This window comes from Ylistrum balloti, unplaced genomic scaffold (genome assembly GCF_031769215.1).
Source record: "Ylistrum balloti isolate Yb309-2 unplaced genomic scaffold, AGI_CSIRO_Ybal_v1 Utg369596, whole genome shotgun sequence".
In the NCBI taxonomy this organism is placed as follows: Eukaryota; Metazoa; Mollusca; class Bivalvia; order Pectinida; family Pectinidae; genus Ylistrum; species Ylistrum balloti.
In genome coordinates, this window is record NW_026781879.1 from 50,744 (window position 1) to 64,098 (window position 13,355).

Below are 13,355 nucleotides of genomic sequence, written 5' to 3' on the forward strand. Positions count from 1 at the left end.
AAGTGATCCTGTGACGTCAAACTTTACCCACTCTGTGTTGTTTTACAGTCTATGGAGTAGTGAAGTGATCCTGTGAGGTCAACCTTTACCCACTCTGTGTTGTTTTACAGTCTATGGAGTAGTGAAGTGATCCTGTGACATCAAACTTTACCCCCTCTGTGTTGTTTTACAGTCTATGGAGTAGTGAAGTGATCCTGTGACGTCAAACTTTACCCACTCTGTGTTGTTTTACAGTCTATGGAGTAGTGAAGTGATCCTGTGAGGTCAACCTTTACCCACTCTGTGTTGTTTTACAGTCTATGGAGTAGTGAAGTGATCCTGTGACGTCAAACTTTACCCACTCTGTGTTGTTTTACAGTCTATGGAGTAGTGAAGTGATCCTGGGACGTCAACCTTTACCCACTCTGTGTTGTTTTACAGTCTAAGAATAGTTTCACTCAACTTTGGCTGTGGAACGGATGTAATGGTAAATACCAAACACTTTGTTCTGGTATTTGCTTATATCTGATGTACAATAACTGCCAGAATTAAGATCTGATAACTTGTCCTGTGAATAAAAAAGAATTAAATTTCTTTATCTTGTGTACAACAGAATTATTTCATGATATCAATTCTAAGTATCCTAGAACGTCATTGTCTGAAACCTGCTGACCTTGATTTATAGAGGGAGATGAACATTTACGGACTGTAGTGTTATTAGATATCAACTACATCACAGAATCTTTACACTGGTTCTTGTATCAGTATCCTCAGCTGAGGTCAGAACTACCAAACCAAGATTTATATTGAATAACAAGATGGTAATACATGAATGAACAGAGGGCCTTAAAGAAGCTATGGTACCTGCAGATGCTGTAAGCTATTGAGATGATGTACCAGTCTGTCACAATGATGAAAGCGTTTGGTACCTTGCTTACTTATATCCTACAAAAAACAAAAATAACATCAAAACCAGTATGTAACAGTGGTTTGTACTGTTTGGTCTCTAACAACATGTACTCTTGCCAACCTCGTATCTTAATGGTTTTACAGAGTATTTAAATGCTTACCATTTCAACATATTTCAATAAAAAAATAAAATGGACAATAGGCATAGCTACGAAAGTTATTTCCATGGGTTAACCTTTCAAATTATACAAATGAAGGTCAGTTAAAACTAAAGCACTTACTAGGAGTCTGTTGATTATGGCTTGTCTGGTTGCTATGGTTACTTCAGCTTTGTCACTGTGTATGGTCAGTAAATTCCCCTCTGTGGTCAGCTGCACCTTGTGTCCTCCCGCTGTCACCATGGATACAGAATTGTTGCGAGGGTTCACTGAGCTAGACTTGAGCAGGTAACTTAGCAGAGGACAGGTTTCTGTCAAGAACAAATAGCAATATATTACTTGAGATCAGTCTTTTTATTTAGTATCAAATCAACTGTTTAGCTCCGTTTTCCTAACAACAGTGGTATAGCTTTCTTACTTTCAAACAATGCTACATACCTCTCCCTAAACACCAGAAGTCCATGGGCCTAACAGTCCTCTGTCTATAAAGACCTCTTCAGGATATAACAGTAGTAGTAAGGGGAGGAGCAACTGTTATTTAATTATTAAAACAACTATTATTTTAGCAGTAAAGGAAAAAAAACTCTCCTTCTTTCAGTTCCTTGACATTCCCAATAAATTTCAGATTGATGGCATCCATGATTTTTTCAAGGAAACCATGATTGTGATGTTAAAAAGTGACTGTTTTGGCTGCCCTATTGAACGTTCAATAAGGCTAAAAAATAACAACACTTCTCTGCTTCCTAAAATTGCCACCAATTTTCAGCTCAGTTGCACAAGTGGAAAGTAAAACAAAGTTTAAAACATGTTTTTCGAGTAGGCTACCATATCTGATTTCAGTCTGACCCCAAAAATAATACACTTGGTCTGGACCATCTCAGGATAATTTCAGGTCAGTTTCAGATCAATCCCACAGGTGGAAATTGAGAAGTTTGAAATGTTAAAAATTTACATCTAACGATAAAGGTCATCCTGGCCTACCTGTATATAACAACTAGTCTGCCTCAATCAGCTTTGAGGGAATGCAGCTATTGTGATATTTACTCAATAATGAATTATGGCAGCAGCTTTCCAATCTAAGAAGTAATTACAAGTACAGGTAAGTAATTCTGTAACTACACCCTTGTGTAAAACCTGTGCACTAGGAGAAATAGCTATGGTGTATAAACTGATCGCCAATTTTTATTTACATAAAGAAATGACCTCTGGACCTGAACAATTCTCCCACGGAAGCACTTGTATGTATGAAGTCTGGGTCTAATTGGCTAACATGAATTTGAGTTACTGAAAGATGGAACAGCCCTTCTTCCAAACAATGGCACAGTTTATCTAAAACATTGCAGTGACAAGCAAACAATGGTAAAGGCAATGATTAGCTCTCCTTGATAAAAAACACTGTGACTCTTCAGACACACAACCCTTCTTGTGACTTGTGACTCTTCAGACACACAACATCCCTTCTTGTGACTTGTGACTCTTCAGGCACACATCCCTTCTTGTGACTTGTGACTCTTCAGACACACAACATCCCTTCTTGTGACTTGTGACTCTTCAGACACACAACATCCCTTCTTGTGACTTGTGACTCTTCAGACACACAACATCCCTTCTTGTGACTTGTGACTCTTCAGACACACAACATCCCTTCTTGTGATTGTGACTCTTCAGACACACAACATCTCTTCTTGTGACTCTTCAGACACACAACATCCCTTCTTGTGACTTGTGACTCTTCAGGCACACAACATCCCTTCTTGTGACTTGTGACTCTTCAGACACACAACATCCCTTCTTGTGACTTGTGACTCTTCAGACACACAACATCCCTTCTTGTGACTTGTGACTCTTCAGACACACAACATCCCTTCTTGTGACTTGTGACTCTTCAGACACACAACATCCCTTCTTGTGACTTGTGACTCTTCAGACACACAACATCCCTTCTTGTGAATTGTGACTCTTCAGGCACACAACATCTCTTCTTGTGACTCTTCAGACACACAACATCCCTTCTTGTGACTTGTGACTCTTCAGGCACACAACATCTCTTCTTGTGACTCTTCAGACACACAACATCCCTTCTTGTGAATTGTGACTCTTCAGGCACACAACATCTCTTCTTGTGACTCTTCAGACACACAACGTCCCTTCTTGTGACTTGTGACTCTTCAGGCACACAACATCCCTTCTTGTGACTTGTGACTCTTTAGACACACAACGTCCCTTCTTGTGACTTGTGACTCTTCAGACACACAACATCCCTTCTTGTGACTTGTGACTCTTCAGGCACACAACATCCCTTCTTGTGACTTGTGACTCTTCAGACACACAACATCCCTTCTTGTGACTTGTGACTCTTCAGACACACAACATCCCTTCTTGTGACTTGTGACTCTTCAGGCACACAACATCCCTTCTTGTGACTTGTGACTCTTCAGACACACAACATCTCTTCTACCTGATCAAAAATTGGTATAGACCTTGATAAAAAACATTGTGACTCTTCAGGCACACAACATCTCTTCTACCTGATCAAAAATTGGTATAGACCTTGATAAAAAACATTGTGACTCTTCAGACACACAACGTCCCTTCTACCTGATCAAAAATTGGTATCAACCTTGATAAAAAACATTGTGACTTTGTCCTCACTCCAAAATACAGAAAGATCACTTAGTCTTTCCCCTGAATTACTATTATTTCGAAAACTGTCAAATTAAAAATGACTTTTACAATCACCAATCAATTTTAATGTTCATGTTCAATTGCTATCTAGTAACAAGAAGACTAGCAGCCTTGACAGCCTCCTGTGATAAGCAATATTGTATATATAAAGATTGAGGGATAGTTATCAAGTGTAATAATTAAGTAATAATTATCAGATATAACATTGATTATAGTCAGTGTGACCTGTTAAGTGGAACAGCCATTTTGATTGCAAGATGTCACCATTTCCATGTCTACATTGATGACATGTATTTATTTTACCTTAATCTTTTATGTTACGAGTGCCATTGCCTAGCACTTGTTATTTAATCTTTTCCATTAATATCACCATTGATCAACATTATAAACTCAGCCTATACTTTATCTGTTACTGAATTAACAGGTGCTCTTTATATGTTTTCTTTATTGCTTATTACAAGAAGTGGTTAGTGTTGAATAACATACCTGTATGGTATACAGAGAGTTGATCTGACTCGAGGACATGGTTTGGAACATGAACACTGACCATTGCTGGTGTTGGAGCTGGGAGTGATTCCAAACATTTTGATATCGGCTGGGCCTCTGCAATCTCTCTCACCAGCTGTGTAACACTGACCTCCTTACTTAGGGAGGTCACTGCAGTCACATCCTCAGAGGTGACCATGCCGTACAAAATGTCCAAAGTAAATGTACTGATCGGTATATTCATTACAGACAGATTCTCTTCATTGGCCTGAATCAGTAGACTAGTCTTCACCTCCACAGGTCTCAGAAGGGAGCAGTGTGAGGTTGGTGGAACCAAATGGAACTCCAGGCTTGTCTCAGGTCCAAGTCCATTGGGGACAGGGAAGGATAAAGTCATAAACTCATGTTTGTTATCACTCAAAATTATCATAACCGTCCAATCACCAGAGAGATACATGTTACTTATATTAGTCATGTGACAAGAAAGCACCCAATCATTGTTCTGTTGGGGCCGAGTGCCTACGTGAGAGACAGAGAACTGGAGTGGAAAGTCTGGGCTGTGTGGGTCTTGTGTTGACAGAAAGGCAGCCATGTTTAGTTGAGATAATTTCTTTGTCTGATGACACTTCTGCTGCTGCAAAGCCTCAGTCTCCTGGTTACACTTACTGATGCTACCGAGAAGATCACGAATGATGTGACCAGCACCCACAGATGGTTTTCCTCGCTTCTGTCTTACAGCAGGATTAATAACCTTTGGTTGGAGCCCAGGTGTCATCAGCATCAGGTTACATTCCCCTCCTACAGCACAAAAACTCTGGCAGCTAAGTAACCATCTATACACATCCTTCATAAACAATCAACCACAATATAACTGACAGACAAAATATACACACAGGTTTTAGAAAGATGTCATCACATTCATGTAACAGAGGTCATTATTTATTTCAATGCCTCCGCTAGGATTCGAACCCAAGACCTTTGGTTTACTTGTCCGACGTTCAACCGATCAAGCACATGTTATCTAGCTAAGTTATCTCTAGCCGAGTGGTATACTAAAGCTAGTATTTTACTAAGGTTACATTAAAAAAAAATAATGAAAAAGTTTCTTCTTCCCGTCATATTAGAGTGTGTAATGATAAAAGTTCTTATCTCTAATCTGGTGATGAAGACACTCCTCACCTTCAATATGGTTGTTGTTATGGAGACAGGCTAGCTCCTTCACCCCAGCATACATTAGTTCCACAGTGCGGCAAGACAGCCCTAATGGCTCTGGGCTTATTTCCAATTTGCTCTCAAACACATCCATATCAGTTGACTGGTAAATCTTATTGTCATGCATATCAATGTCCAAAATTGAGCCTGGCAAAGCAAACTCAATGAATTCCAATTTCTGGGAATTTTCCAGTGTAGCTAATAATGCCCTCCCATCCTTTGATATCACAACCAATCCCATACGTGTGTCTTGGAGGCCACCCTCTACACCATCTGTTCTATCCGTCACCTTCACCTCTATCTTGCCTACTTTAATAACTGGATGATGTGTGTGACAAAATATCCTTACAGTTTTATCTATTGTGTCAAGAGACTTGATTGGTGCATAATAAACAGAGCCCTCTGGTGGACATAATAATAATAAAGGAGAGTTCAGTAATGACAACTCAAAACCACAAAAGGCCTGAAAAATGTCTTTGGAGATTTCCAGAACAGATGAGAATCTTTGTTGGTCTGAGATGCCATCATTGGGCATGACTAGATGTAAGGATATAGACTGATCACTAGGGCTGGAATGCAATTCTTGTCCATGTTCAGTATATATAGGTAATTTTTGGCAGAGTTCCTGATCATTACCAGGGGCTGTCAAATGTCTATGTATAACATAGGTCTGAACAGGAAGTTTGTTTCTCGGTGTCTCTGAGTGCAGATCAGCCATTAAGTATAACTGTATTACATAACGATCCTGAGAGCATGATGCGATGACAATCACACCACATCCAACGGCTAAACTCGCTACTTCTTGTCCTACCTCCAGCAATGAATGACCCCTTGTAACTTGGTACACTGGCTGGGACACCACCTCAAACTCACTCATCCCAAAGATAGAACCTTTACCAAGGAGTTCACTGAAGATCTCTTGATTTCCACCTTTTGTTTTGTTGTCTACCAAGCCTTTCTCTGATCTGAAATAGAAAATACTTTAAGTCATGCCATTTCTCAAAAAAGATCTAGAAATTGTCATAAGACATAAGGGAAAGCGTAATTATATGATCCAACAAATTATTAATGTAACAGAGGGTGTTATCTATTTCATTGCCTCTGTTAGGATTTGAACCTGGGACCTCTAGCTTACTAGGGTGACTCTCAACTGATCAAGCTTAAGAGAAGTTTCCTCCAGTCAAGTGGTATATGACTGGTACTATTTTACCAGAGTGACATCAATACATGTTAACTATCAATTTACTTTCCAGTTACTGCCCATTGTAATTCTGTAGTATGGCTCAACAGATCTTCTCTCTTGTAGAGTCCCACCTACACAAGATGATTAAATTGCCTTAAACTTAAACCCATACCACAACACATAAAAAGATATATTTTTAGTCTCAACTGCAATGCAAACAGACTGAACTTCCTAATTTGGGCAAAGCAACATTTAAGCTGACATTTATGATATTGTGACATCTCATATCTCTGAATGAATTTTTATGGTTATATTTACTACAAAATAGGATTTCTTACAGCAAAGATGGTGATGGTTGGGAGACTGAATGTCTAGTTTCTGTCTCCTGGTGATGGTAGGAAGACTGAAAGTCTAGTATCTGCCTCCTGGTGATGGTAGGGAGACTGAAAGTATAGTTTCTGCCTCCTGGTGATGGTTGGGGAGACTGAACGTCTAGTTTCTGTCTTCTGGTGATGATTGGGAGACTGAATGTCTAGTATCTGTCTCCTGGTGATGGTTTGGGAGACTGAAAGTCTAGAATCTGCCTCCTGGTGATGGTAGGGAGACTGAAAGTATAGTTTCTGCCTCCTGGTGATGGTTGGGTAGACTGAACGTCTAGTTTCTGTCTTCTGGTGATGATTGGGAGACTGAATGTCTAGTATCTGTCTCCTGGTGATGGTTTGGAAGACTGAAAGTCTAGTATCTGTCTCCTGGTGATGGTTGGGGAGACCGAATGTCTAGTATCTGTCTTCTGGAGATGGTTGGGGTGACAGAATGTCTAGTATCTGTCCCCTGGTGATGGTAAGGAGACTGAATGTCTAGTATCTGTCTCCTGGTGATGGTAAGGAGACTGAATGTCTAGTATCTGTTTCCTGGTGATGGTAAGGAGACTGAATGTCTAGTATCTGTTTCCTGGTGATGGTAGGGGAGACTGAATGTCTAGTATCTGTCTGCTGGTGATGGTGGGGTGACTGAGTGTTTAGTATCTGTCTCCTGGTGATGGTCATTGTTGCTTTTAATACACATCGACGTGAATTTATGTTCTGAATGGAAAGTGCATCAGTCCTTAGCAGAAGTTTTACTCAATTATTGTGTCAACTGTAGGATAGACTTACCTGCTTGTTACAACCTGAGTTTCATCAACAACATAAAGCTGGCAACAGGTTAAGATGTACAAAAGCCATCCCTTGTTTGCTGTATCATGTGACACCTGACTTCCAACACACATATCTAGTACCAACTCGGGAACTGCCACAACACCCTGGAACATAAAACAGTATTTGATGTACAGTACCAACTCGGGAACAGCCACAACACCCTGGAACATAAAACAGTATTTGATGTACAGTACCGACTCGGAAACAGCCACAACACCCTGGAACATAAAACAGTATTCTATGTACAGTACAGACTCGGGAACAGCCACAACACCCTGGAACATAAAACAGTATTATATGTACAGTACAGACTCGGGAACAGCCACAACACCCTGGAACATAAAACAGTATTCTATGTACAGTACTGACTCGGGAACAGCCACAACATCCTGGAACATAAAACGGTATTCTATGTACAGTACAGACTCGGGAACAGCCACAACACCCTGGAACATAAAACAGTATTCTATGTACAGTACAGACTAGGGAACAGCCACAACAACCTGGAACATAAAACAGTATTTGTTGTACAGTACTGACTCGGGAACAGCCACAACATCCTGGAACATGAAACAGTATTCTATGTACAGTACAGACTAAGGAACAGCCACAACACCCTGGAACATAAAACAGTATTTGATATACAGTACTGACTCGGGAACAGCCACAACACCCTGGAACATAAAACAGTATTCTATGTACAGTACTGACTCGGGAACAGCCACAACACCCTGGAACATAAAACAGTATTTGATGTACAGTACTGACTCGGGAACAGCCACAACACCCTGGAACATAAAACAGTATTTGATATACAGTACTGACTCGGGAACAGCCACAACATCCTGGAACATAAAACAGTATTCTATGTACAGTACAGTCTCGGGAACAGCCACAACACCCTGGAACATAAAACAGTATTCTATGTACAGTACAGACTCGGGAACAGCCACAACACCCTGGAACATAAAACAGTATTCTATGTACAGTACAGACTGGGGAACAGCCACAACACCCTGGAACATAAAACAGTATTTGATGTACAGTACTGACTCGGGAACAGCCACAACATCCTGGAACATAAAACAGTATTCTATGTACAGTACTGACTCGGGAACAGCCACAACACCCTGGAACATAAAACAGTATTCTATGTACAGTACAGACTCGGGAACAGCCACAACACCCTGGAACATAAAACAGTATTCTATGTACAGTACTGACTCGGGAACGGCCACAACACCCTGAACATAAAACAGTATTCTATGTACAGTACAGACTCAGGAACAGCCACAACACCCTGGAACATAAAACAGTATTCTATGTACAGTACAGACTAAGGAACAGCCACAACACCCTGGAACATAAAACAGTATTCTATGTACAGTACTGACTCGGGAACAGCCACAACACCCTGGAACATGAAACAGTATTCTATGTACAGTACAGACTTAGGAACAGCCACAACACCCTGGAACATAAAACAGTATTCTATGTACCAGTGTCCATTACAGATTCAGGGTGAGCCAAGTAGCATGAGAATTTGTTACAACATGCTAATTTGTTACGATGACATTTATAACAAATTGGGCTGTTTTTGATTCGCTAATAGTGTGCCAATCTAAAAAGACAGTTGTTTAACACGGTTGTTTGAAAGAAGTAATTCAAAGATTTTATCATATTTGACACCTGTGACCTTATTAAGAACAGGGACGTATATGACTGTCATATACGTCCCTGTTAAGAAGTTATTCAGAGATTAAATCCCAGCATTCTACTAGCCCCATATCAGTATTCTGGGCCTTTTGGTTATTGAGAAGTTATTTCAAGAGAAAAGTTGATTTTGGATGCAACTAAGAAAGGATGAATGTCATTTTTGTTATTATTATTATAATGCCTCTGCTATGATTTGAAACAAGGACCACGGTCCTACTAATGAAGCTAAAAGGAGGTTCTCTCTAGCTGAGTGGTACATTGCTCCTAGCATATGACCAGAGTTACCTATTCTCCCTCCAAGAAATAACTCGTCCTCAAGTTTCCTTGGTTACAGCGATGCATGTGCAAGAAGATAACACTAGTATTATTTCCTAATCCCCAATTGCGCCTAAGTTACGGGGCCTCTTATTTATTGCCATGCCTCTGGCTCACTAGATTCTAGTAAACCGGAAGATATCTCTAGTCTTAAACCCAACCACAAGGATAGGTACCAGTGTGAGTGTACAGACACATGAGGCTGGTACCTTTGCTTAAACAATGTAAGATGTCTTTTCACAGCGAGAAACTTCTGACAGGCGTCTTGTAATAGTCGGCACAATCGCATCGGATAGTCGTGTCATTCATACCTGTCAGAGAAAAAAAAATCAGTACATGTACTGTACGTTGCATAGATGATCTCACCTGTAAACGACATTGTCTGTAGATATGAATCCGCGTCTTGGTCCCGTCTAACGATACTGAAACAAGCTCGTCTGTTCTGCTGTCCAGCACAACTTTCATTTTTCCCGGTTTAGCTTTAAGGGCGTGTGTTACAGCAGGATCACAAGCCCGGAACTTGACATGATCATCCTTCGAATGAAGAGGACTGGTTCGCCCATTAACGTGTAATATCGCCGGATTGGATATCCTGCTTGGGACATTCGGTAACATACTTCAGTGTGGTAATTCTTGATAATATGAAGAAATGAATGAATTATCCAACTTTGTATTTATAGAAAACGTATCTGATTTTCTGACATTTGAAAATTGTTTCCGACATTTATTGTATGATTATCTCGTAGGAAAATATCGATTCTATCTATACAAAAATATCAGGAATTCATTTCTTGATATCAGAAAACGGTGAATATAGTAAAAATAACGACTCATCTAATGAATAATCTCAGCCTAAACTGCGACCTAAATACTGGTTTCTAACTCAGATGATCAGCATTTGATCAGCAATCAAAGTATATTAACGTGACTGAATCTATAGAAGGGCCAAAAAAGGTCACAAATACCTTGCTAAGTTCTTCAATTTCAATTTACGATATATTGATAACGTCTTATTTTTAAATAAATGATTTATTGACGTCCATTGTACATACCTACCAGAATTGGAATCAAGGACGCGACAGTCTTTCACGTCAGCCGCTTATGTCTAACTTTTCTTCCGACAAAACCAACTGGGACAGCTTTCCACTAAACTGTATAATTAGGGTCTATTTCTGGACATTAACTTCCTGTTAACATTGTCATTTCCATGAATTTTCCATCTCTGAAGAGCAACCACGTTAGTACATCCTCAATCTAACGGAGTTTACATGTTGCAGTTGATGCGATACCCTGATGCAACTCTTAATGTGATAACGGCGCTTAATGTAATAATTATTGCAATAAGCGTTGCAACGGCTACGCTAAATGTAATAAAGTTGTTTTTATTACATTAAGCGGCGCAACTTTTACGTTTAATGTAATAATAATAATTTTATTACATTATGCGCCGAAACTGTACTATTGACAAATTTAAGAAGGTCCATAGTGTAATAAAGTCCGAAATGAAGGGGGATATATTGAGTCTTCGGTTTTGTATTGTTATGTCATTTTGGGTATTGTTAGGGTCCCACATCGAGATGCGAAAGCCCTATGGACGTCACCATGTCCGCCTGTTCGTCCGTCCGTCCGGCCGTCTGTCCATCCAGACAGCCGGATGTACGGACGTCAGTACTTTTGTTTTCCGATGATAGCTTCAGTTATGACTAGATTAATGATTAGAATGCCATCAAACCTTGCATGTGGCTAAAATGCCAGTTACCTCCCTTTTTGTATGCATACACATTATGATGATCCCCGTCAGGTGTGTCATATCAAAGACGTTTAAGGCACTTGAAGCTTTCCCCCTTAAAACATTAATACTGCAAGGAGCAAGGAACTGAACGGCACGGAGTCAGTATAACGGTCAGTATTGACGAGGGGAATTAATTGGTTAATTGTCCAGTTAACACATTGCAGGTCATTTACGGATATGTCAGCTTAAGTTGCAGAGGAAGACCCTTGAACATCTGCATAGAACCACCGACCTCCAGCAAGTAACTGCCGAATTTCGACCACAAGGAAAGGAAATCCCTAAAATTATTATCTTCTCTGAACGGGTTTCGAACTAAAAACCTAGGAGGTGATAGGCTACAACGATCACTGGGCGCAACGACCTAGACCGTTCGGCCACTGACACCCCGGCCCCTCCAAACCTTGACAGGAACATACGACACAACTCTTAATGTAATAACGGCGGTAATATAATAATAGTTACATTAAGCGTTGCGACCGTTACGCTTAATGTAATAAACTCATCTTTATTACATTAAGAGTTGCAATTGTTACGCTGAGAGTAATACAAAATAAATTATTACACTAAGCGTTATGGCTGTATTTACATTACCGCTAATGTAACAATTTTTATATTGTCACGGAAGCACACTGCGTGTCGATTGCAAGACAATATAGCAATAATATACTATAATGGGGTATGTTGATGCAACTTTTAATGTAATAACGGCGCTTCATGTAATAATTATTGCAATAAGCGTTGCAACGGCTACGCTAAATGTAATAAAGTTATTTTTATTACATTAAGCGGACGCAACGCTTAATGTTACTATTATTACATTAGCGCCGTTATTACATTAAGAGTTGCGTCATACCCAACGGCTTGTTTCCCGCATCATGATTTTCGTGCCAGATTACGGCAACTGACAACTCACAACACAAGATTTCTAGAGATGCAGGCTGATGTACACTAGAGGGAGTTTTACGGTCGTCATAGTGATATAATTTGAGAAATAATCTATTTCTTTTTGAGATATGAAGCTGGACGTGTTTGATACTCGTTAGTTTGCCTGTTGGTTCCGTTGTTGTATACCTTGTTCTCATTCTGGAATGCGACATTACTTACTTTTAGTGACCAGGATTGACATGGCGGATGTCGTCGACGAAGCAAAAGACGCTTACTCTCCAGGATTAGGTCTTATTTGCGTTGACTTTACGTCTTTGGTTTTAAGCTTCTGTTGACATACCAGTGTTTTGTCGACACTACATGACTAGAGCCGGTAAACAGGGTTTTGTGCATGCTTCAGCCGACCTTAACTCATAATTCAGTTGTCGATTCCGGTAGACTGGAAAGTAACATGTAGTGTAGGACTTTAAAACAAAGGGTTCCTGACTTTGCATTGTCTCTGTTAGTGCACTATACAAAGAGAACGTAATCGTGAAACAAGGAATTATTATAATTATAGTAAGGAATTAATTGGACTCAATGTTATCTGGATAACACAACATTCTCATAATTATAATGTCAGAGGAGGTCTGACCACTGCAAAAATATGGCTAACAACGTAGTGTAGAATCTGGTCGGATACGTAAAGGATGAAAAAAAAAACAATATCAACAATAGCATGTTCAGTTTTCTCTTTATTAAAGTGTGGAAACCACTCTGGGCATTTGACAGAAAATTACAATCTGAAATCTAAATCGATTATTGAAAGAGGAAGACATTAGCATGAATAGCGTACAATA

At 39.8% G+C, this 13,355-nt stretch overlaps 1 protein-coding gene across 1 annotated transcript; it reads right to left on the reverse strand.

Moving 5' to 3' along the window:
- Positions 1–433: 433 nt before the first annotated feature.
- Positions 434–10,304, reverse strand: LOC132545365 (uncharacterized). The gene is made up of 7 exons (XM_060209049.1): positions 10,206–10,304; positions 7,767–7,912; positions 5,397–6,394; positions 4,218–5,015; positions 1,170–1,357; positions 844–924; positions 434–547 (listed from the first exon to the last, which is right to left on the reverse strand). Exons 1-7 carry the CDS (start codon positions 10,302–10,304, stop codon positions 434–436), a joined length of 2,424 nt encoding a protein of 807 aa, XP_060065032.1.
- Positions 10,305–13,355: the final 3,051 nt, after the last annotated feature.